The sequence below is a fragment of the Oncorhynchus gorbuscha genome, unplaced genomic scaffold (genome assembly GCF_021184085.1).
Source record: "Oncorhynchus gorbuscha isolate QuinsamMale2020 ecotype Even-year unplaced genomic scaffold, OgorEven_v1.0 Un_scaffold_1352, whole genome shotgun sequence".
In the NCBI taxonomy this organism is placed as follows: domain Eukaryota; kingdom Metazoa; phylum Chordata; class Actinopteri; order Salmoniformes; family Salmonidae; genus Oncorhynchus; species Oncorhynchus gorbuscha.
This window is the reverse complement of record NW_025746151.1, coordinates 115,001-140,000: the sequence shown is the minus strand read 5'-3', so window position 1 is coordinate 140,000 and position 25,000 is coordinate 115,001. Positions and strand designations below refer to the sequence as shown.

The 25,000-nt window shown below is 46.6% G+C and overlaps 1 protein-coding gene across 3 annotated transcripts in view; it reads left to right on the top strand.

Moving 5' to 3' along the window:
• LOC124022347 (G protein-coupled receptor kinase 6-like) overlaps positions 1–25,000 on the top strand; it is a 52,390-nt gene that overhangs the window by 2,964 nt on the left and 24,426 nt on the right. For 2 of the 3 annotated variants that reach the window (XM_046337270.1, XM_046337271.1), the window contains exons 2-6: positions 7,023–7,135; positions 12,084–12,161; positions 15,340–15,440; positions 23,050–23,142; positions 24,302–24,365. In XM_046337270.1, the coding sequence (XP_046193226.1) occupies positions 7,023–7,135; positions 12,084–12,161; positions 15,340–15,440; positions 23,050–23,142; positions 24,302–24,365 (449 nt within the window). Of the gene's footprint in view, positions 1–7,022; positions 7,136–12,083; positions 12,162–15,339; positions 15,441–23,049; positions 23,143–24,301; positions 24,366–25,000 lie in introns of those variants that run through there. The other variant, XM_046337272.1, reaches the window with a different exon arrangement.

The following is a 25,000-nucleotide window of genomic DNA, read 5'->3' as shown; positions in this document are numbered from 1 at the left end:
TGGTACTGACTGTTAGTGGTATCACAGTGGTACTGACTGTTAGTGGTACTGACTGTTAGTGGTATCACAGTGGTACTGACTGTTAGTGGTACTGACTGTTAGTGGTACTGACTGTTAGTGGTACTGACTGTTAGTGGTACTGACTGTTAGTGGTATCACAGTGGTACTGACTGTTAGTGGTACTGACTGTTAGTGGTACTGACTGTTAGTGGTATCACAGTGGTACTGACTGTTAGTGGTATCACAGTGGTACTGACTGTTAGTGGTACTGACTGTTAGTGGTACTGACTGTCAGTGGTACTGACTGTTAGTGGTACTGACTGTTAGTGGTATCACAGTGGTACTGACTGTTAGTGGTACTGACTGTTAGTGGTACTGACTGTTAGTGGTGCTGACTGTTAGTGGTACTGACTGTTAGTGGTACTGACTGTTAGTGGTATTGACTGTTAGTGGTATCACAGTGGTACTGACTGTTAGTGGTACTGACTGTTAGTGGTACTGACTGTTAGTGGTGCTGACTGTTAGTGGTACTGACTGTTAGTGGTGCTGACTGTTAGTGGTACTGACTGTTAGTGGTGCTGACTGTTAGTGGTACTGACTGTTAGTGGTATCACAGTGGTACTGACTGTTAGTGGTATCACAGTGGTATGACGACACTGTAGTGTGTGTGTGTGTGTGTGTGTGTGTGTGTGTGTGTGTGTGTGTGTGTGTGTGTGTGTGTGTGTGTGTGTGTGTGTGTGTGTGTGTGTGTGTGTGTGTGTGTGTGTGGGAGGGAGAGGACTGTTCATCAGTCTGTAACTACTATAAATTGCTCCAACATTCCTTCAACCTTCCATGTGGCCTTTTGGCAGATTCTACACCAGCCTACATTGAGTGTGTGTGTGTGTGTGTAGACTTATTTAACTGTGTGTGTGTGTGTGTGTGTGTGTGTAGACATATTTAACTGTGTGTGTGTGTGTGAAGACTTATTTAACTGTGTGTGTGTGTGTGTGTGTGTGTGTGTGTGTGTGTGTGTGTGTGTGTGTGTGTGTGTGTGTGTGTGTGTGTGTGTGTGTGTGTGTGTGTAGACATATTTAACTATACCAGAGGTCCTCACAAGGTCAAATTATATTCCTAGGAGGTTAAGGTTAGAGTTTAGGGGCATAATAGGATTTAGAACGAGACTGAATTATGTGTCCCCACAAGGTTAGTTGTACAAGACTGTGTGTGTGTGTGTGTGTCATTGGGGTGTGTCTGTCAGAGAGGAAGTGGACTTCCTTCCTGTTTCTCGCCACAGTCACAGGGTGGGGACAGGAAGTGTGTCAGTGTGACTCAGTATTCCGAAACTTCTCCGCTTTTTCGATACCAGAACAGGAGTAACGGTTCAGTACTATAATTAATTTTTTTAAAATAATTATTATAATTTATAAAAAATACTATAATTATTTTTTTTTGTTGAACTTTCGGTACTTCTGTCAAAATGTGTCTCACGTCGTCTGCTGATTGGAGAGAGGATCAAGTCTATCAGCGCAGACCATGTCACCTTTACACACTTGTGGAAATGTTGAAAGTGTTAATTACTGTTCGCAAAACAATGTCCATACAGGCTAGAATAACTTGACAATGCTATAAGATAGCGGTAGCTTCCAGCTTTATAGGCTAACTTTCCTTTGAGAGCTAACAGCCAGAGCGAACAGCCAGAGCGAACAGCCAAGCTAACAGCCAGAGCTAACAGCCAGAGCCAGCAGCCAGAGCCAGCAGCCAGAGCCAACAGCCAGAGAGCCAACAGCCAGAGAGCCAACAGCCAGAGAGCCAACAGCCAGAGAGCCAACAGCCAGAGAGCTAACAGCCAGAGAGCTAACAGCCAGAGAGCTAACAGCCAGAGAGCGAACAGCCAGAGAGCGAACAGCCAGAGAGCTAACAGCCAGAGAGCTAACAGCCAGAGAGCTAACAGCCAGAGAGCTAACAGCCAGAGAGCTAACAGCCAGAGAGCCAACAGCCAGAGAGCCAACAGCCAGAGAGCCAACAGCCAGAGAGCGAACAGCCAGAGAGCTAACATTCACTACTCCTCGTACTTTGTGATAATATACCAACCAAAAAAAGCTACATATGTTGATATTCAAAGCTGATCGTCACCAGAAACGTTATTCATTCACTTGATCATCTCTCCCTCCCTGATCCTCTACGAGTGAAGTCGGTCCTGGATCTTAAAGAGACATCGTCCTCTTTTTTTTATTTTTTATAAAATTAAAAAATACATTTAGTTCTTCTTTGCTTGTCGATCAGTAGGATAAAATCATACTGTATGTTGTTGGTTTAGTGTTGGTGTGGAGTATCGCGATACTAAAGCTGTTATCGCTATGGAAGTCAAGAGTCTGGTTTCATGACAACTCTGGTGTGTGTGTGTGTGTGTGTGTGTGTGTGTGTGCGCGCTATGAAAACAGATTTCGAACATTTGGCTTCCATATTGATTAAATGAAAAATAAATTGCACCAGATTCCCTGGACAGCAGTAGTGCGCTATCTAGGGATTAGGGGGCCAACTCTGGTCAAAAGTAGTGCGCTATCTAGGGATTAGGGGGCCAACTCTGGTCAAAAGTAGTGCGCTATCTAGGGATTAGGTTGGAATTTGGGATGCATCCAATACATTCCCCATGCAGCTCCTCCAGAGGTTGTGTGGGTGGGGGGGGGAGAGTCTCCTTTCTGGCGAAGGGGGGGTCTCCTCTCTGTGTGGCCCAGACAACTGCTCCTCCCCACCCTCTGGTTCTCTGGCTGCCAGAGGGTAGAGGTCAGAGGGTAGAGGTCAGAGACAGTACACATGTGGTGGGTGATAGGGATAGAGCCAGTTCACCTAATCCCTAGATTACATAACTTGGTGTGTGAGAGAGAGAGATTGTGTGTGTGTGTGTGTGTGTGTGTGTGTGTGTGTGTGTGTGTGTGTGTGTGTGTGTGTGTGTGTGTGTGTGTGTGTGTGTGTGTGTGTGTGTGTGTGTGTGTGTGTGTGTGTGTGTGTGAGAGAGTGGACCTTTCGGTGTTTCACTATTTCCTGACAGCTGTGTTATAGACTGTAATACATGACTGTATTGCAGATGTTCTGATTGCGTAATTACACCACACACACACACACACACACACACACACACACACACACACACACACACACACACACACACACACACACACACACACACACACACACACACACACACACACACACACACCTCTCTCACACACACAATCTATCTCACACACACATCTCTCACACACACACTCTCACACACACACACACACACACACACACACACACACACACACACACACACACACACACACACACACACACACACACACACACACACACACACACACACACACACACACACACACACACACACACACACACACACACACACACACACAATCTCTCTCACACACACAATCTCTCTCACACACACAATCTCTCTCACACACAATCTCTCTCACACACTCTCTCTCTCACACACTCTCTCTCTCTCACACACTCTCTCTCTCTCACACACTCTCTCTCTCTCACACACACTCTCTCTCTCACACACACACACACACACACACACACACACACACACACACACACACACACACACACACACACACACACACACACACACACACACACACACACACACACACACACACACACACACACACACACTCACACACACTATATCTTTGTTGTGTCAGGTCTTTCAGTGATCCGTGTCTCTTGCTGATTTATATAAAAACTAACTGTCCAGTGAAAATCTCACTTGTTTTAAAAAGTTAATATTCTGTTAACTCGTAATGTTGTTGATTTAATCCTATACTTGTATTTTGTGATTAAATCAGAACTCAGGAGAGAGAACACTTCAGAACCACACATCTCAAAGAGACCGTTGGCTTGCTACTTCCTCATATAGGATGATGTCATCCTCCTAAAGGAGAATGAACTGGCCAATCAGCGGTCTAATGACCGGGATACGCCCACACCATTCTGTAACTGGGTTAGGCCCACACCATTCTGTAACTGGGGGTAGGTCCACACCATTCTGTAACTGGGGGTACGCCCACACCATTCTGTAACTGGGGGTAGGACCACACCATTCTGTAACTGGGGGTAGGTCCACACCATTCTGTAACTGGGGGTAGGTCCACACCATTCTGTAACTAGGGGTAGGCCCACACCATTCTGTAACTGGGGTAAGCCCACACCATTCTGTAACTGGGGGTAGGTCCACACCATTCTGTAACTGGGGGTAGGTCCTCACCATTCTGTAACTGGGGGTAGGCCCACACCATTCTGTAACTGGGGGTAGGTCCTCACCATTCTGTAACTGGGGGTAGGCCCACACCATTCTGTAACTGGGGGTAGGTCCTCACCATTCTGTAACTGGGGGTAGGTCCACACCATTCTGTAACTGGGGGTAGGTCCACACCATTCTGTAACTGGGGGTAGGTCCACACCATTCTGTAACTGGGGGTAGGTCCACACCATTCTGTAACTGGGGGTAGGTCCACACCATTCTGTAACTGGGGTAGGCCCACACCATTCTGTAACTGGGGGTAGGTCCACACCATTCTGTAACTGGGGGTAGGTCCACACCATTCTGTAACTGGGGGTAGGTCCACACCATTCTGTAACTGGGGGTAGACCCACACCATTCTGTAACTGGGGGTAGGCCCACACCATTCTGTAACTGGGGGTAGGTCCACACCATTCTGTAACTGGGGGTAGGTCCACACCATTCCAACACAGAACAGCTGCTTTTTAAAAAACATACTAATGACCTGTTTTTGGAAAATCAATCTGGAAACACTGGACAGGTCCTTTATGAGACCTGTAGCCACTGCTGCTGTGTCTCTGTGTGTCTCTGTGTGTCTGTGTGTCTCTGTGTGTGTGTCTGTGTGTCTCTGTGTGTGTCTCTGTGTGTGTCTCTGTGTGTCTCTGTGTGTGTCTCTGTGTGTGTCTCTGTGTGTGTCTCTGTGTGTGTCTCTGTGTGTCTCTGTGTGTGTCTCTGTGTGTGTCTGTTTCTCTCTGTGTGTCTTTGTGTGTCTCTGTTTCTCTGTGTGTGTCTCTGTGTGTCTCTTGTGTCTCTGTTTCTATGTGTCTGTCTCTGTGTGTCTCTGTGTGTGTCTCTGTGTGTGTCTCTGTGTGTCTCTGTGTGTGTCTCTGTGTGTGTCTCTGTGTGTCTCTGTTTCTATGTGTGTGTCTCTGTGTGTCTGTTTCTCTCTGTGTGTCTCTGTGTGTCTCTGTGTGTCTGTTTCTCTCTGTGTGTCTCTGTGTGTCTCTGTGTGTCTCTGTTTCTCTCTGTGTGTCTCTGTGTGTCTCTGTTTCTCTCTGTGTGTCTCTGTTTCTCTCTGTGTGTCTCTGTTTCTCTGTGTGTGTCTCTGTGTGTCTCTGTTTCTCTCTGTGTGTCTCTGTTTCTCTGTGTGTGTCTCTGTGTGTCTCTGTTTCTCTGTGTGTCTCTGTGTGTCTCCTACTTTCTTCATATTTCTCTCCTTTCTCTCATTTTACAATTTCTCCTCTCTTCACTCTGCCTCACCCACCTTTCCTCTCTCTGTGTCTCTCTGTCTGTCTATCTCTCTCGGTCTCGCTCTCTCGCTCTCTCACTCTCGGTCTCGCTCTCTCGCTCTCTCGCTCGCTCGCTCTCTCTCTCTCGGTCTCGCTCTTTCGGTCTCTCTCCCCCTCTCTCGGTCTCTCTCCCTCCCCCTCTCTCTCGGATGCAAGCTGGCTGGTTAGTTATAAATATTTATTTGAAGTACCAGAAGTAGCTGTTGATGTGTGTGTGTTTTATATGTTGACGTGTTCCATGTAACTAATGACAACTGAAGAACCACTGCCGAGATGATCTCTATCTCACACACATGTTCTGTTCAGACACACACACACACACACACACACACACACACACACACACACACACACACACACACACACACACACACACACACACACACACACACACACACACACACACACACACACACACACACACACACACACACACACACACACACACACACACACACACACACACAGGTTTAAATAAACTAGGCCGGTGCAGGTTTTAATAGTCCCCTCTCTCCTCCCTCCCTCTCTCCTCCCTCCCTCCCTCTCTCCTTCTCCCTGTGTGTGTTGGCTAGTAATTGACTGTCCTGGGATTCCCTCATTAGTCTTCAGAGGAGATGTGACTATTAGAGTCGTTAGGCGTGGCCAGCTGGGCTGAGACACGCCCGTCCATCATTATAAAGGACATGTTTGAATAGACGAGTCACAAGACAACTATTTAATATGTTTGGATGTCCACTTCATTGTCTCTGCCTCTCTCTGTGTCTCTCTGTGTCTCTCTGTGTCTCTCTGTGTCTCTCTCTCAATTCAATTCAAGGGGCTTTATTGTAAATATATATATATATAAAAGTTAAATAAACAATAAAAATGAACAGTAAACATTACACTCAAGTTTCAAAAGAATAAAGACATTACCAATGTCATATTATGTATATTTACAGTGTTGTAACGGTGTACACATGTCTCTCTCTCTCTCTCTCTCTCTCTCTCTCTCTCTCTCTCTCTCTCTCTCTCTCTCTCTCTCTCTCTCTCTCTCTCTCTCTCTCTCTCTCTCTCTCTCTCTCTCTCTCTCTCTCTCTCTCTCTCTCTCTCTCTCTCTCTCTCTCTCTCTCTCTCTCTCTCTCTCTCTCTCTCTCTCTCTCTCTCTCTCTCTCTCTCTCTCTCTCTCTCTCTCTCTCTCTCTCTCTCTCTCTCTCTCTCTCTCTCTCTCTCTCTCTCTCTCTCTCTCTCTCTCTCTCTCTCTCTCTCTCTCTCTCTCTCTGTCTCTCTCTCTCTCTCCCCCCTCTTACTCTCTCTCTCTCTCTCTCTCTGTCTCTCTCTCTCTCTCTCTCTCTCTCTCTCTCTCTCTTCCCCCTCTCTCTCTCTCCCCCCTCTCTCTCTCTCTCTCTCTGTCTCCCCCCCCACCCTCTCCCTCTCTCTCTGTCTCTCTCTCTGTCTCTCTCTGTCTCTCTCTCTCTCAGACAGGGACTATACCAGTTTGTGTGAGAGACAGCCGATTGGTCGATTGCTGTTCCGTCAGTACTGTGACACCAGGCCAGAGCTCAAACGTTGCATCGAGTTCATGGACTCTGTGGTAAGACATTTCTTTCTGTCTCTATCTGTCTCTCCCACCATTTCTCTCTCTCTCTGTCTCCCTCTCTCCCACCATTTCTCTCTCTCTGTCTCTCTCTGTCTCTGTCGCTATCCCTCTCTCCAACCATTTCTCTCTATCTATCTCTCTCTCTGTCTGTTTCTCTCTCTCTCTTTCTCGCTCTCTGTCTGTCTCTCTCTCTTTGTCTTGCTCTCTGTCTGTTTCTCTCTCGCTCTCTGTCTGTTTCTCTCTCTCTTTCTCGCTCTCTGTCTGTTTCTCTCTCTCTTTCTCGCTCTCTGTCTGTTTCTCTCTCTCTCTTTGTCTTGCTCTCTGTCTGTTTCTCTCTCTCTCTTTGTCTTGCTCTCTGTCTGTTTCTCTCTCTCTCTTTGTCTCGCTCTCTGTCTGTTTCTCACTCTCTTTCTCGCTCTCTGTCTGTTTCTCTCTCTCTTTCTCGCTCTCTGTCTGTTTCTCTCTCTCTCTTTGTCTCGCTCTCTGTCTGTTTCTCTCTCTCTGTCTTGCTCTCTGTCTGTTTCTCTCTCTCTCTTTGTCTCGCTCTCTGTCTGTTTCTCTCTCTCTCTTTGTCTTGCTCTCTGTCTGTTTCTCTCTCTCTCTTTGTCTCGCTCTCTGTCTGTTTCTCTCTCTCTCTTTGTCTCGCTCTCTGTCTGTTTCTCTCTCTCTGTCTTGCTCTCTGTCTGTTTCTCACTCTCTCTTTGTCTTGCTCTCTGTCTGTTTCTCTCTCTCTCTTTGTCTTGCTCTCTGTCTGTTTCTCTCTCTCTCTTTGTCTCGCTCTCTGTCTGTTTCTCTCTCTCTCTTTGTCTTGCTCTCTGTCTGTTTCTCTCTCTCTCTCTTTGTCTCGCTCTCTGTCTGTTTCTCTCTCTCTCTTTGTCTCGCTCTCTGTCTGTTTCTCTCTCTCTCTTTGTCTTGCTCTCTGTCTGTTTCTCTCTCTCTCTCTTTGTCTCGCTCTCTGTCTGTTTCTCTCTCTCTTTGTCTCGCTCTCTGTCTGTTTCTCTCTCTCTGTCTTGCTCTCTGTCTGTTTCTCTCTCTCTCTTTGTCTCGCTCTCTGTCTGTTTCTCTCTCTCTCTTTGTCTCGCTCTCTGTCTGTTTCTCTCTCTCTGTCTTGCTCTCTGTCTGTTTCTCTCTCTCTCTCTGTCTTGCTCTCTGTCTGTTTCTCTCTCTCCCTCAATTTCCTCTCAACCCCCCCTCCTTTTCCTGCTTCCTCTGCTAGCTCCCATGAGAAAGGACTGGGCCTGAGTTTGGGCATGCAGATGAGGGGGAGGGGTCTTGGGGGGCCTGGGAGTCAGAGGATTGGTAATGAGAGAAAGAGAGAGAGGAAGTGAGAGGGGAGAGAGGGGGGAAAGAATGAGAGAGAGAGGGAGAGAGAGAGAGCGGTGGAGAGAGAGCTTGGGAGGGATGGGGCATGAGCGCTGGAAGGGGAGCCTGTCAGAAAAATATCTGCCCCTCCTCCTCCATATGCTCCCTCTCCATGAGGTTAAACCCACGTCAGAGTCCTGTCCCCTGGGTAGGTGGACTAACACAGGCCCAGGCTTGTATCCCGGCCCCTGGAGGTGTCTGAGAAATGAACAAAAACCCACTGCTTGTTTAGTGAACACCACCATTAGTCTGTTCTCTAAACCATGTCCATGTTCGGTCACCTTGGTTCACAGACCGACCGATGCATCGTGGACTGAGCAGTGGTGTTAGTCTAGTCCCTCTGGCCCGAATGGCACTCTGTTCCTATTGGCCGGTGGACATTTTGTTTCTCTGACTGTGTTATTGTCTGTGACATCATCATATGGGGACATCATGCTGTGGTGTTGTAGTTCTATGGAGACATCATGCTGTGGTGTTGTAGTTCTATGGAGACATCATGCTGTGGTGTTGTAGTTCTATGGAGACATCATGCTGTGGTGTTGTAGTTCTATGGAGACATCATGCTGTGGTGTTGTAGTTCTATGGAGACATCATGCTGTGGTGTTGTAGTTCTATGGAGACATCATGCTGTGGTGTTGTAGTTCTATGGAGACATCATGCTGTGGTGTTGTAGTTCTGTGGAGACATCATGCTGTGGTGTTGTAGTTCTATGGAGACATCATGCTGTGGTGTTGTAGTTCTATGGAGACATCATGCTGTGGTGTTGTAGTTCTATGGAGACATCATGCTGTGGTGTTGTAGTTCTATGGAGACATCATGCTGTGGTGTTGTAGTTCTATGGAGACATCATGCTGTGGTGTTGTAGTTCTATGGAGACATCATGCTGTGGTGTTGTAGTTCTATGGAGACATCATGCTGTGGTGTTGTAGTTCTATGGAGACATCATGCTGTGGTGTTGTAGTTCTATGGGGACATCATGCTGTGGTGTTGTAGTTCTATGGAGACATCATGCTGTGGTGTTGTAGTTCTATGGAGACATCATGCTGTGGTGTTGTAGTTCTATGGGGACATCATGCTGTGGTGTTGTAGTTCTATGGAGACATCATGCTGTGGTGTTGTAGTTCTATGGAGACATCATGCTGTGGTGTTGTAGTTCTGTGGAGACATCATGCTGTGGTGTTGTAGTTCTATAGAGACATCATGCTGTGGTGTTGTAGTTCTATGGAGACATAATGCTGTGGTGTTGTAGTTCTATGGAGACATCATGCTGTGGTGTTGTAGTTCTATGGAGACATCATGCTGTGGTGTTGTAGTTCTATGGAGACATCATGCTGTGGTGTTGTAGTTCTATGGAGACATCATGCTGTGGTGTTGTAGTTCTATGGAGACATCATGCTGTGGTGTTGTAGTTCTATGGAGACATCATGCTGTGGTGTTGTAGTTCTATGGGGACATCATGCTGTGGTGTTGTAGTTCTATGGAGACATCATGCTGTGGTGTTGTAGTTCTATGGAGACATCATGCTGTGGTGTTGTAGTTCTATGGAGACATCATGCTGTGGTGTTGTAGTTCTATGGAGACATCATGCTGTGGTGTTGTAGTTCTATGGGGACATCATGCTGTGGTGTTGTAGTTCTATGGAGACATCATGCTGTGGTGTTGTAGTTCTATGGAGACATCATGCTGTGGTGTTGTAGTTCTATGGAGACATCATGCTGTGGTGTTGTAGTTCTATGGAGACATCATGCTGTGGTGTTGTAGTTCTATGGAGACATCATGCTGTGGTGTTGTAGTTCTATGGAGACATCATGCTGTGGTGTTGTAGTTCTATGGAGACATCATGCTGTGGTGTTGTAGTTCTATGGAGACATCATGCTGTGGTGTTGTAGTTCTATGGAGACATCATGCTGTGTGGTGTTGTAGTTCTATGGAGACATCATGCTGTGGTGTTGTAGTTCTATGGAGACATCATGCTGTGGTGTTGTAGTTCTATGGAGACATCATGCTGTGGTGTTGTAGTTCTATGGGGACATCATGCTGTGGTGTTGTAGTTCTATGGAGACATCATGCTGTGGTGTTGTAGTTCTATGGAGACATCATGCTGTGGTGTTGTAGTTCTATGGAGACATCATGCTGTGGTGTTGTAGTTCTATGGGGACATCATGCTGTGGTGTTGTAGTTCTATGGAGACATCATGCTGTGGTGTTGTAGTTCTATGGAGACATCATGCTGTGGTGTTGTAGTTCTATGGAGACATCATGCTGTGGTGTTGTAGTTCTATGGAGACATCATGCTGTGGTGTTGTAGTTCTATGGAGACATCATGCTGTGGTGTTGTAGTTCTATGGAGACATCATGCTGTGGTGTTGTAGTTCTATGGAGACATCATGCTGTGGTGTTGTAGTTCTATGGAGACATCATGCTGTGGTGTTGTAGTTCTATGGAGACATCATGCTGTGGTGTTGTAGTTCTGTGGAGACATCATGCTGTGGTGTTGTAGTGTCTCTCTCCTACCAGATCCCTGTACCAGCTGGATGTATAGACAGTGGGGTAACAGTGTCTCTCCCCTACCAGGCCCTGTACCAGCTGGATGTATAGACAGTGGGGTAACAGTGTCTCTCTCCTACCAGGCCCTCTACCAGCTGGATGTATAGACAGTGGGGTAACAGTGTCTCTCTCCTACCAGGCCCTGTACCAGCTGGATGTATAGACAGTGGGGTAACAGTGTCTCTCCCCTACCAGGCCCTGTACCAGCTGGATGTATAGACAGTGGGGTAACAGTGTTTCTCTCCTACCAGGCCCTGTACCAGCTGGATGTATAGACAGTGGGGTAACAGTGTCTCTCTCCTACCAGGCCCTCTACCAGCTGGATGTATAGACAGTGGGGTAACAGTGTCTCTCCCCTACCAGGCCCTGTACCAGCTGGATGTATAGACAGTGGGGTAACAGTGTCTCTCTCCTACCAGGCCCTCTACCAGCTGGATGTATAGACAGTGGGGTAACAGTGTCTCTCTCCTACCAGGCCCTGTACCAGCTGGATGTATAGACAGTGGGGTAACAGTGTCTCTCCTACCAGGCCCTGTACCAGCTGGATGTATAGACAGTGGGGTAACAGTGTCTCTCTCCTACCAGGCCCTCTACCAGCTGGATGTATAGACAGTGGGGTAACAGTGTCTCTCCCCTACCAGGCCCTCTACCAGCTGGATGTATAGACAGTGGGGTAACAGTGTCTCTCTCCTACCAGGCCCTGTACCAGCTGGATGTATAGACAGTGGGGTAACAGTGTCTCTCTCCTACCAGGCCCTGTACCAGCTGGATGTATAGACAGTGGGGTAACAGTGTCTCTCTCCTACCAGATCCCTGTACCAGCTGGATGTATAGACAGTGGGGTAACAGTGTCTCTCTCCTACCAGGCCCTGTACCAGCTGGATGTATAGACAGTGGGGTAACAGTGTCTCTCTCCTACCAGGCCCTGTACCAGCTGGATGTATAGACAGTAGGGTAACAGTGTCTCTCCCCTACCAAGCCCTGTACCAGCTGGATGTATAGACAGTGGGGTAACAGTGTCTCTCTCCTACCAGGCCCTCTACCAGCTCGCTCCGGATGAGAAGAGGAAGGACTGTGGAATCAGAATGTTGGAAACGTACTTCAACAACGGGGTGAGTAGCCAATCAGAGTAGGTTTACGGGGTGAGTAGCCAATCAGAGTAGGTTTACGGGGTGAGTAGCCAATCAGAGTAGGTTTAAGGGGTGAGTAGCCAATCAGAGTAGGTTTAAGGGGTGAGTAGCCAATCAGAGTAGGTTTACGGGGTGAGTAGCCAATCAGAGTAGGTTTACGGGGTGAGTAGCCAATCAGAGTAGGTTTACGGGGTGAGTAGCCAATCAGAGTAGGTTTACGGGATGAGTAGCCAATCAGAGTAGGTTTCTTCACTAACGGATGATGGAAGGTCCGGTGCCAGATCAACGGTTTGTCATCGTATTCTACAACAGCTGATTGAAACTAACGCTGGTTGGAAACACAGTCAACTCCACATGTAAGTGGGTTCATGTTGCTGGTTGGAAACACAGTCAACTCCACATGTAAGTGGGTTCATGTTGCTGGTTGGAAACACAGTCAACTCCACATGTAAGTGGGTTCATGTTGCTGGTTGGAAACACAGTCAACTCCACATGTAAGTGGGTTCATGTTGCTGGTTGGAAACACAGTCAACTCCACATGTAAGTGGGTTCATGTTGCTGGTTGGAAACACAGTCAACTCCACATGTAAGTGGGTTCATGTTGCTGGTTGGAAACACAGTCAACTCCACATGTAAGTGGGTTCATGTTGCTGGTTGGAAACACAGTCAACTCCACATGTAAGTGGGTTCATGTTGCTGGTTGGAAACACAGTCAACTCCACATGTAAGTGGGTTCATGTTGCTGGTTGGAAACACAGTCAACTCCACATGTAAGTGGGTTCATGTTGCTGGTTGGAAACACAGTCAACTCCACATGTAAGTGGGTTCATGTTGCTGGTTGGAAACACAGTCAACTCCACATGTAAGTGGGTTCATGTTGCTGGTTGGAAACACAGTCAACTCCACATGTAAGTGGGTTCATGTTGCTGGTTGGAAACACAGTCAACTCCACATGTAAGTGGGTTCATGTTGCTGGTTGGAAACACAGTCAACTCCACATGTAAGTGGGTTCATGTTGCTGGTTGGAAACACAGTCAACTCCACATGTAAGTGGGTTCATGTTGCTGGTTGGAAACACAGTCAACTCCACATGTAAGTGGGTTCATGTTGCTGGTTGGAAACACAGTCAACTCCACATGTAATTTGCCTTTAAACTGTATAATACCATTGAAATGCTGCTCTCTTCTGTCTCACCAGTCAGCAAGCAACAATATTAATATCATATTTGAAATGTTATGATAAATGTCTATATATATACACACACACACACACACACACACACACACACACACACACACACACACACACACACACACACACACACACACACACACACACACACACACACACACACACACACACACACACACACACACACACACACACACACACACACACACACACACACACAGCTTTGGGAAAGTATTCAGACCCCTTGACTTTATACATTTTGTTACGTTATTCGAAAATGGATTCAGTAGTTTTTTCCCCCCCTCATCAATCTACACCACAAACACCCCATAATGACATCACAAACACCCCATAATGACATCACTAACACCCCATAATGACATCACAAACACCCCATAATGACATCACAAACACCCCATAATGACATCACAAACACCCCATAATGACATCACAAACACCCCATAATGACATCACAAACACCCCATAATGACATCATTAACACCCCATAATGACATCACAAACACCCCATAATGACATCACAAACACTCCATAATGACATCACAAACACCCCATAATGACATCACAATACTCCATAATGACAAAGCAAAAACAGGTTTTAGGACATTTTTGCTCATTTCTTAAAAAGTGTAAAATTGGAATATATAATTTACATACGTATTCAGACCCTTTACTCAGTACTTTGTTGAAGCACCTTTGGCAGCGATTACAGCCTCCAGTCCTCTTGGGTATGACGCTACCAGCTTGGCACACCTGTATTTGGGGAGTTTCTCCCATTCTTCTCTGCAGATCCTCTCAAGCTCTGTCAGGTTGGATGGGGAGCGTCGCTGCACAGCTATTTTCAGGTCTCTCCAGAGATGTTAGATCGGGTTCAAGTCCGGGCCTCTCAAGGACATTCAGAGACTTGTCCCCAAGTCACTCCTGTATTTTCCTGACTGTGTGCTTAGGGTCGTGGTGCTGTTGGATGGTGAACCTTCACCTCTGTCTGAGGTCCTGTCCTTTCCCTTGATCCTGACTAGTCTCCCAGTCCCTGAAAAACATCCCCACAGTATGATGCTGCCACCTCCATGCTTCACCGTAGGGATGGAGCCAGGTTTCCTCCAGATGTGATGCTTGGCATTCAGGCCAAACAGTTCAATCTTGGTTTCATCAGACAAGAGAATCTTGTTTCTCATGGTCTGAGAGTCTTTAGGTGCCTTTTGGCAAACTCCAAGCAGGCTGTCATGGATGCCACTTCTCAGTAAAAGGCATGTCTGGCCTCTCTACCATAAAGGACTGATTGGTGGAGTGCTGCAGAGATGGTTGTCCTTCTAGAAGGTTCTCTCATCTCTACAGAGGAACTCTAGAGCTCTGTCAGAGTAACAATCAGGTTCTTGGTCACCTCCCTGACCAAGGCCCTTCTCCCCCGATTGGTCAGTTTGACTGGGCGGCCAGCTCTAGGAAGAGTCTTGGTGGTTCCAAACTCTATTCCAAACTTCTATTTAAGAATGATGGAGGCCACTGTGTTCTTGGGGACCTTCAATGCTGCAGAAATGTTTTGATACCCTTCCCCAGATCTGTGCCTCAACACAATCCTGTCTCAGAGCTCTACGGACAATTCCTTCGACCTCAAGGCTTGGTTTTTGCTCTGACCTGCACTGTCGACTGTAGGACCTCATATCTGTGTCTAATTTTCAATAAATGTCCAAAAATTTATAAAAACATGTTTTGACTTTGTCATTGTGGGGTTTTGTAAGTCTCTCTGCTAAATGACAAAAAATGAAAATGTAAAACGTGTGTTTTTGTATCTATATATATATATATATATATATATTTCTTCTCCCATTTTGAATTCAGGCTGAAACAGACTGTGGAATAAGTCAAGGGGGATGAATCCTTTCTAAAGGTAGTTCAGTTCATCAGTAAATAAATATTATATTATATATTATATATTCTCTCTCTCTCCGTCTAGTCGGCAGCCCATCTGAGAGATATACCTCAGGAGTTGGTAGGGGAGTGTCGTGAGAAGCTGGAACAGACGCCCTGCAAGGAACTCTTCAACGACTGCTGCAAGTATGTCTGTCTTCTTATTGGTCAGCTCGCCTGTCAATCAGGGTATCACCTGGCATTCATTGGTCAGCTCACCTGTCAATCAGGCTATCACCTGGCATTCATTGGTCAGCTCGCCTGTCAATCAGGGTAGCACCTGGCATTCATTGGTCAGCTCGCCTGTCAATCAGGGTATCACCTGGCATTCATTGGTCAGCTCGCCTGTCAATCAGGCTATCACCTGGCATTCATTGGTCAGCTCGCCTGTCAATCAGGGTATCACCTGGTCATCACATTGGTCAGCACACCTGTCAATCAAAGAGCTACATATAATTAAGTGGTCTGGCTATTGTATCTGGGGGGCCATTTTTGGAATGATGGTTGTGTTGTAATTGTGGGGCAGGAAGATTTAACTGAATCCTAATGCCAGAGGTGAAAAGGTGAAGCGAGGAGAACTCAACAAGCAAAGAGTTTTTCTGTGGAGGTCAATGAGAGAGAGGGTGGAATTTGGTTATATATTTAAAAAAATGTAATGGTTTATTTGCTACGTGTGGCTTATTTGATCAAATAAATGTTTCTTTTGGTAATACTTCGGTTGTTACGAGTGTATTGGTATAAGATACGTGATATCCTGGAAACCTCGAGGGAAAGACATTACGTTGGAGTTGTGCCTGGTGGTCACTAGTTACCACAGCCACAAAGTCTTAAACCCTCCCTATTTCTACAATTTCTCTTCGTAAAATGTGATTTTAAACTTAACCTTAACCACACTGCTAACCTTATGCCTAAATCTAACCTTAAATAAAAACAAAAAAAAGCACATTTTTGTTTTATGAATTTGTACGGTATAGCCAATTTAGACTTTGTGGCTGGGGTAACTAGTGGAAACCGGTGTGTCTGTTGTTCACGTGCGTATCCGCTCTCTGATTGGCTAGAATGGTCCCACCTGATCCGCCCTCTCATTGGCTAGAATGGTCCCGCCTGATCCGCCCTCTCATTGGCTAGAATGGTCCCGCCTGATCCTCCCTCTCATTGGCTAGAATGGTCCCGCCTGATCCGCCCTCTCATTGGCTAGAATGGTCCCGCCTGATCCGCCCTCTCATTGGCTAGAATGGTCCCACCTGATCCGCCCTCTCATTGGCTAGAATGGTCCCGCCTGATCCGCCCTCTCATTGGCTAGAATGGTCCCACCTGATCCGCCCTCTCATTGGCTAGAATGGTCCCTCCCACCTGATCTTTCCTCCTCCCAATGTAGTACTTGATAAACAAAAGGGATTTTTAACAAGCTTCTTGGAATGTGTTGTAACCCCATTTGGAGAAGATGTGATAATTCATGGACGTTGACGTCAGTTTGGCTTCGATGTGATGGGTGGAGGATTTGGCTTTTCAACGGGTCCTGGCTCCTGGCTTTGTGTGTTTTTGGCAGGGATGCCCAACCCTGTTCCTGGAGAGCCATCGTAATGTAGGTTCTCTTACAATCCTAATCTCCTGATTCTAATCATCAGCTGGTTGATAAGATTAATCAGGTTAGTTAAAACCTACAGGAGGGTTTCTCTCCAGGAACAGGGTTGGAGTTAAAACCTACAGGAGGGTTTCTCTCCAGGAATAGGGTTGGAGTTAAAACCTACAGGAGGGTTTCTCTCCAGGAACAGGGTTGGAGTTAAAACCTACAGGAGGGTTTCTCTCCAGGAACAGGGTTGGAGTTAAAACCTACAGGAGGGTCTCTCTACAGGAGGGTCTCTCTACAGGAGGGTCTCTCTACAGGAGGGTCTCTCTACAGGAGGGTCTCTCTATAGGAGGGTCTCTCTACAGGAGGGTCTCTCTACAGGAGGGTCTCTCTACAGGAGGGTCTCTCTATAGGAGGGTTTCTCTATAGGAGGGTTTCTCTACAGGAGGGTTTCTCTACAGGAGGGTTTCTCTACAGGAGGGTTTCTCTACAGGAGGGTCTCTCTACAGGAGGGTCTCTCTACAGGAGGGTTTCTCTACAGGAGGGTTTCTCTCCAGGAGGGTCTCTCTCCAGGAGGGTCTCTCTATAGGAGGGTCTCTCTATAGGAGGGTCTCTCTCCAGGAGGGTCTCTCTATAGGAGGGTCTCTCTATAGGAGGGTCTCTCTACAGGAGGGTCTCTCTACAGGAGGGTCTCTCTCTAGGAGGGTCTCTCTATAGGAGGGTCTCTCTATAGGAGGGTCTCTCTATAGGAGGGTCTCTCTCCAGGAGGGTCTCTCTATAGGAGGGTCTCTCTATAGGAGGGTCTCTCTATAGGAGGGTCTCTCTCCAGGAGGGTCTCTCTCCAGGAGGGTCTCTCTACAGGAGGGTCTCTCTATAGGAGGGTCTCTCTACAGGAGGGTCTCTCTCCAGGAGGGTCTCTCTACAGGAGGGTCTCTCTTGTCAACTGAGGCTGCAGTTAGGAAGCTTCTGAAACTTTTTTAAGACACAAACTGTTTAGAGAGTTATGGTGTGTGTGTGTGTGTGTGTGTGTGTGTGTGTGTGTGTGTGTGTGTGTGTGTGTGTGCGTGTGCGTGTGCGCGTGTGTGTGTGTTGGAAAGAGCCCAACTCTGTCACAGTAATTATTATGAGGGATCTGGCACCTGGAACAGTATTAAACACACACACACACACACACACACACACACACACACACACACACACACACACACACACACACACACACACACACACACACACACACACACACACACACACACACACACACACACACACACACACACACACACACACACACACACACACACACACACACACACACACACACACACACACACACAGTGGTGCCAAATGGACGTGAGCAGCAGGAGAGGGCATCCGGACGCCTGGCATGGGCACAACAACGGCCTCAGTGTTCACCACACACACACACACACTGATTTGCAGGTGTCATAGTTTCCTGCTCTCAGCCCCAGAGCCAATAGAGGGGACACATCAGAGACGCACTACATGGCCAAAAGTATGTGGACACCTGCTCGTCAAACATCTCATTCCAAAATCATGGGCTTTAATATGGAGTTGGTCCCCCCTTTTGCTGCTATAACAGCCTCCAGTCTTCTGGGAAGGCTTTCCACTAGATGTTGGAACATTGCTGCTATAACAGCCTCCACTCTTCTGGGAAGGCTTTCCACTAGATGTTGGAACATTGCTGCTATAACAGCCTCCACTCCCCTGGGAAGGCTTTCCACTAGATGCAGGAACATTGCTGCTATAACAGCCTCTACTCTTCTGGGAAGGCTTTCCACTAGATGTTGGAACATTGCTGCTATAACAGCCTCCACTCTTCTGGGAAGGCTTTCCACTAGATGTAGGAACATTGCTGTGGGGTCTTGCTTCCATTCCGCCACAAGAGCATTAGAGAGGTCGGACACTGATGTTGGGCGATTAGGCCTGGCTCACAGTCGGCGTTCCAATTCATCCCAAAGGTGTTCGATGGGGTTGAGGTCAGGGCTATGCGCATGCCAGTCAAGTTCTTCCACACCGATCTCAACAAACCATTTCTCTATGGACCTCACTTTGTGCACTGGGGGTATTGTCATGCTGAAACAGGAAAGGGCCTTCCCAAACTGATGCCATACAGTTAAAGCATCTAAAATGAATCATCTAGAATGTCATTTAACATGTCCCTTCCCTGGAACTAAAGGGGCCGAACCATGAAAAAAACAGACCCATTATTCCTCCTCCACCTTTACAGTTGGCATTATGTATTCGGGCAGGTAACGTTATCTCCTGGCATCTGCCAAACCCAGATTAGTCTGTCGTACTGCCAGATGGTGAAGCGTGATTCATTCCAGAGAACGTGTTTCCAGAGTGTTACTGCTCCAGAGTTCAACGGTGAACAAGCCTTACACCACTCCAGTTGGCGCTTGGCATTGCGCATGGTGATCTTAGGCTTGTGTGCGTCTGCTCAGCCATGGAAACACATTTCATGAAGCTCCCGACGAACAGTGTTTGTTATTGACGTTGCTTCCAGAGTAGTGAGAGTTGCATCCGAGGACAGATGATTTTGATTTTGACTTTGACGAGCTACACAGCAACTCGGTAGTCCCGTTCTATGAGCTCGTGTGGCCTACCACTTCGCGACTGAGCCGTTGTTGCTCCTAGACGTTTTCCCACTTACAGTTGACCTGGCACAGCCAGAAGAGGACTGGCCACCCCACATAGCCTGGTTCCTCTCTAGGTTTCTTCCTAGGTTTTGGCCTTTCTAGTGAGTTTTTCCTAGCCACCGTGCTTCTACACCTGCATTGCTTGCTGTTTGGGGGTTTTAGGCTGGGTTTCTGTACAGCACTTTGAGATATCAGCTGATGTACGAAGGGCTTTATAAAAACAAAAGATTTGATTCGACCTACTAACACAGTAGTTTTAACATCTTTTTTTTTTAACTGTTTTAATTTTCCGATGATGCAGAACTTTTTAACCATACATTTTCTTCTTCAATTATTATTATTTTGTTATACGTGGAAATATATATATACGCATTTTTCACATTATTACACTGGTATTGTGCTGAAGATGAAGTCACATTTTCACGTAGTCGTGCGTTGATGTGTATTTGGTGTCAGTTGGACTGGAAGTTAGATTCGTCCCCAAAAAAGTTTCCAGAGCTTATTCCCTTATTCCTAATGGGAAACACACACACACACACACACACACACACACACACACACACACACACACACACACACACACACACACACACACACACACACACACACACACACACACACACACACACACACACACACACACACACACACACACACACACACACACACACACACACACACACACACACACACACACACACACACACAGAGTAGTCAGACTTTATGAAGAATACACACACAGGTATATATAACCTACTCCTCTGTCTCTCTTTCTCTCTCTCTCTCTCTCTCTCTCTCTCTCTCTCTCTCTGTACTCTCTCTCTCTCTCTCTCTCTCTCTCTCTCTCTCTCTCTCTCTCTCTCTCTCTCTCCTCTCTCTCTCTCTCTCTCTCTCTCTCTCTCTCTCTCTCTCTCTGTGTTTCTCTCTCTCTCTCTGTTTCTCTGTGTGTGTGATAACTTAAAGTTCAAACAGTCAGAATGGGGAGGGAATCTCTCTGACGTACCAGGGTTCTCCTCGGGACAACTGGAATCGCGGAACACCGTTTGGAGCAGCAGAACGTTACTTTGGAAAAACAATTATTTTCTCAGTCTGGGTTAGAGACATGAGCTGGGGCAAGAATTTCTCTCTCTCTCTCTGTGTGTGTGTGTGTGTGTGTGTGTGTGTGTGTGTGTGTGTGTGTGTGTGTGTGTGTGTGTGTGTGTGTGTGTGTGTGTGTGTGTGTGTGTGTGTGTGTGTGTGTGTGTGTGTGTGTGTGTGTGTGTGTGTGTGTGTGTGTGTGTAAACGCGCACATATTCATATGTGAGTGGCTAGAAAATAGGTTTTGTGTGCTTTTCTAGTTTTAAACAGTTTACTACAGTTCAGTTTGAAGGGGTTATGACAGTTCAAATAGGCAGTATAGTATACTGAACAACAATATAAATGCACCATGTAAAGTGTTGGTCCCATGTTTTACGAACTGAAATTAAATATCCCTGAAATGTTCCATACATAAAAAGCTGATTTCTTTTTTTCTTTTTTACATTTTGTGCACAAATTTGTTTACATCCTTGTTAGTGAGCAGTTCTCCTTTTGCCCCAAGATAATCCATCCACCTGACAGGTGTGGCATATCAAGAAGCTGATTAAACAGCATGACACAGGTGCACCTTGTGCTGGGGGTCCAATAAGGCCACTTTTTAAAATGTGCAGTTTTGTCACACAACACAACGCCACAGATGTTTCAGGTTTTGAGGGATTGGCATTCTGACTGCAGGAATGTCCACCAGAGCTGTTGCCAGAGAATTAAATGTTCATGTGTCCACCTCCGTCTCTACCATAAGCCACCTCCAATAGCCGCCTTCTGGTTAAAGACACCATGATTAGCACTAAGATACAGAATGAACATTTACTGTTGTGTTTTGGGGGGTCTGAAGTGATGTGCGTTTCTCTCTCTCTCTGTCTCTCTCTCTCTCTCTCTCTCTCTCTCTCTCTCTCTGTCTCTCTCTCTCATATGCTCTTATAATTCACACACACACACACACACACACACACACACACACACACACACACACACACACACACACACACACACACACACACACACACACACACACACACACACACACACACACACACACACACACGCCTGGCTGGGTGTGATTTTTCCAGTGGACCTCCCGTTGTTTCTGAAGCGTTTCTCAGAATTCCAGTTTCCTGGTTGAACTGTCTGGAATGTTCTGGAATGTTCTGCCATTCAGACATATTTACACATAGCTTATTTTCGTTTTATCCACTCTGTTCTGGAGCTCCGCTTTCAACAGGGTACATGGATATACTCACACAGGAACACACACACTCACACTCATGCATGAACACACACACACACACACACACACACACACACACACACACACACACACACACACACACACACACACACACACACACACACACACACACACACACACACACACACACACACACACACACACACACACACACACACACACACACACACACACACACACACACACACACGTAGGAACACACACACTCACGCAGGAACACACACACTCACGCATGAACACACACACTCACGCATGAACACTCGCGCACGAACACACACACACTCGCGCACGAACACACACATTCGCACATGTGCACAAACAGATGAAAACAAGGTGTCTGTTTTTGATAAAGTGTGCGCGTGTGTGTGTGTGTGTGTGTGTGTGTGTGTGTGTGTGTGTGTGTGTGTGTGTGTGTGTGTGTGTGTGTGTGTGTGTGTGTGTGTGTGTGTGTGTGTGTGTGTGTGTGTGTGTGTGTGTGTGTGTCTATAAACCTGAACATCCAGAGAGAAGGTTAGGGGAAGGTTAGAAATGGTTGATAAAAGGTTAGAGATGGTTAATATAAGGTTAAGGATCGTTGATATATGGTTACAATGTGTTGATTAAAGGTTAGTGATGGTTGATAGAAGGTTGGAGATGATTGATTAAAGGTTTGGATTGGTTTAAAGATGGTATATCTAAAGTTGTGGTCCAAAAGGTTTGGGGAGACAGAATGGTGCAGAGTTTGGTTTGGTTGGAAACAGTGGATTTTAGATTTGGTTGTAATGCGGGGGGGCATATCTTGGATATGTTAAACTCAGTGTTTTTTCTCTCTCGTTCTCGTTCTCTCATTCGCTCTCTCTCATTCTCTCTCTCTCGTTCTCTCTCTCTCTTGTTCTCTCATTCTCTCTCTCGTTCTCTCTCTCGTTCTCTCTCTCTCGTTCTCTCTCTCTCGTTCTCTCTCTCTCTCTCTCTCTCTCTCTCTCTCTCTCGTTCTCTCTCTCTCTCTCTCGTTCTCTCTCTCTCGTTCTCTCGCTCTCTCGCTCTCTCTCGCTCTCTCATTCACTCTCTCTCGCTCTCTCACACTCTCTCACACTCTCTCTCTCTTGTTCTCTCTCTCGCTCTCATTCACTCTATCTAATTCACTCTCTCTCTCGTTCACTCTCTCGCTCTCTCTCTTACACTCTCTCTCTCTCTCTCGTTCACTCTCTTTCCTCCAGTATTGTTCGGGAGTACTTGAGTGGCGCTCCGTTCTCGTCCTACCAGGAGACGATGTACTTCTCTCGCTTTCTGCAGTGGAAGTGGCTGGAGAGGTGAGAGGTCATGAGTCAGTCAATCTGTGTTTCTTCTTCTCTCTCACACAGGGTTCTCTTTCTTCTTCTCTCTCACACAGGGTTCTCTTTCTTCTTCTCTCTCACACAGGGTTCTCTTTCTTCTCCTTCTCTCTCACACAGGGTTCTCTTTCTTCTTCTCTCTCACACAGGGTTCTCTTTCTTCTTCTCTCTCACACATGGTTCTCTTTCTTCTTCTCTCTCACACAGGGTTCTCTTTCTTCTTCTCTCACACAGGGTTCTCTTTCTTCTTCTCTCTCACATAGGGTTCTTCTTCTCTCTCACACAGGGTTCTCTTTCTTCTTCTTCTCTCACACAGGGTTCTCTTTCTTTTTCTCTCTCACACAGGGTTCTCTTTCTTCTTCTCTCTCACACAGGGTTCTCCTTCTTCTCTCTCACACAGGGTTCTCTTCTTTTTCTCTCTCACACAGGGTTCTCTTTCTTCTTCTCTCACACAGGGTTCTCTTTCTTCTTCTTCTCTCACACAGGGTTCTCTTTCCTCTTCTCTCTCACACAGGGTTCTCTTTCTTCTTCTTCTCTCTCACACAGGGTTCTCTTTCTTCTTTTTCTCTCTCACACAGGGTTCTCTTTCTTCTTCTCTCTCACACAGGGTTCTCTTTCTTCTTCTCTCTCACACAGGGTTCTCTTTCTTCTTCTCTCTCACACAGGGTTCTCTTTCTGCTTCTCTCTCACACAGGGTTCTCTTTCTGCTTCTCTCACACAGGGTTCTCTTTCTTCTTCTCTCTCACACAGGGTTCTCTTTCTGCTTCTCTCTCACACAGGGTTCTCTTTCTGCTTCTCTCACACAGGGTTCTCTTTCTTCTTCTCTCTCACACAGGGTTCTCTTTCTGCTTCTCTCACACAGGGTTCTCTTTCTGCTTCTCTCTCACACAGGGTTCTCTTTCTGCTTCTCTCACACAGGGTTCTCTTTCTTCTTCTCACACACAGGGTTCTCCTTCTTCTTCTCTCTCACACAGGGTTCTCCTTCTTCTTCTCTCTCACACAGGGTTCTCCTTCTTCTTCTCTCTCACACAGGGTTCTTCTCTCTCACACAGGGTTCTCTTTCTTCTTCTCTCTCTTACAGTCAACCAGTAACCTTCTGTGTGATAACTAAAACACACAATTTCTCTCTCTCCTACAGGCAACCAGTAACCAAAAATACCTTCAGGCATTACAGAGTACTAGGAAAAGGTGGATTTGGTGAGGTGAGTGCTTTTTTAACCCCGAGTGAGTTGACTGTTTGACCCCGAGTGAGTTGACTGTTTGACCCCGAGTGAGTTGACTGTTTGACCCCGAGTGAGTTGACTGTTTGACCCCGAGTGAGTTGACTGTTTGACCCCGAGTGAGGCGACTGTTTGACCCCGAGTGAGTTGACTGTTTGACCCCGAGTGAGGCGACTGTTTGACCCCGAGTGAGGCGACTGTTTGACCCCGAATGAGTTGACTGTTTGACCCCGAGTGAGTTGACTGTTTGACCCCGAGTGAGGCGACTGTTTGACCCCGAGTGAGGCGACTGTTTGACCCCGAATGAGTTGACTGTTTGACCCCGAGTGAGTTGACTGTTTGACCCCGAGTGAGTTGACTGTTTGACCCCGAGTGAGTTGACTGTTTGACCCCGAGTGAGTTGACTGTTTGACCCCGAGTGAGGTGACTGTTTGACCCCGAGTGAGGTGACTGTTTGACCCCGAGTGAGTTGACTGTTTGACCCCGAGTGAGGTGACTTAATAATGTGTGTAACCTTAATAATGTGTGTAACCTTAATAATGTGTGTAACCTTCATAATGTGTGTAACCTTAATAATGTGTGTAACCTTAATAATGTGTGTAACCTTAATAATGTGT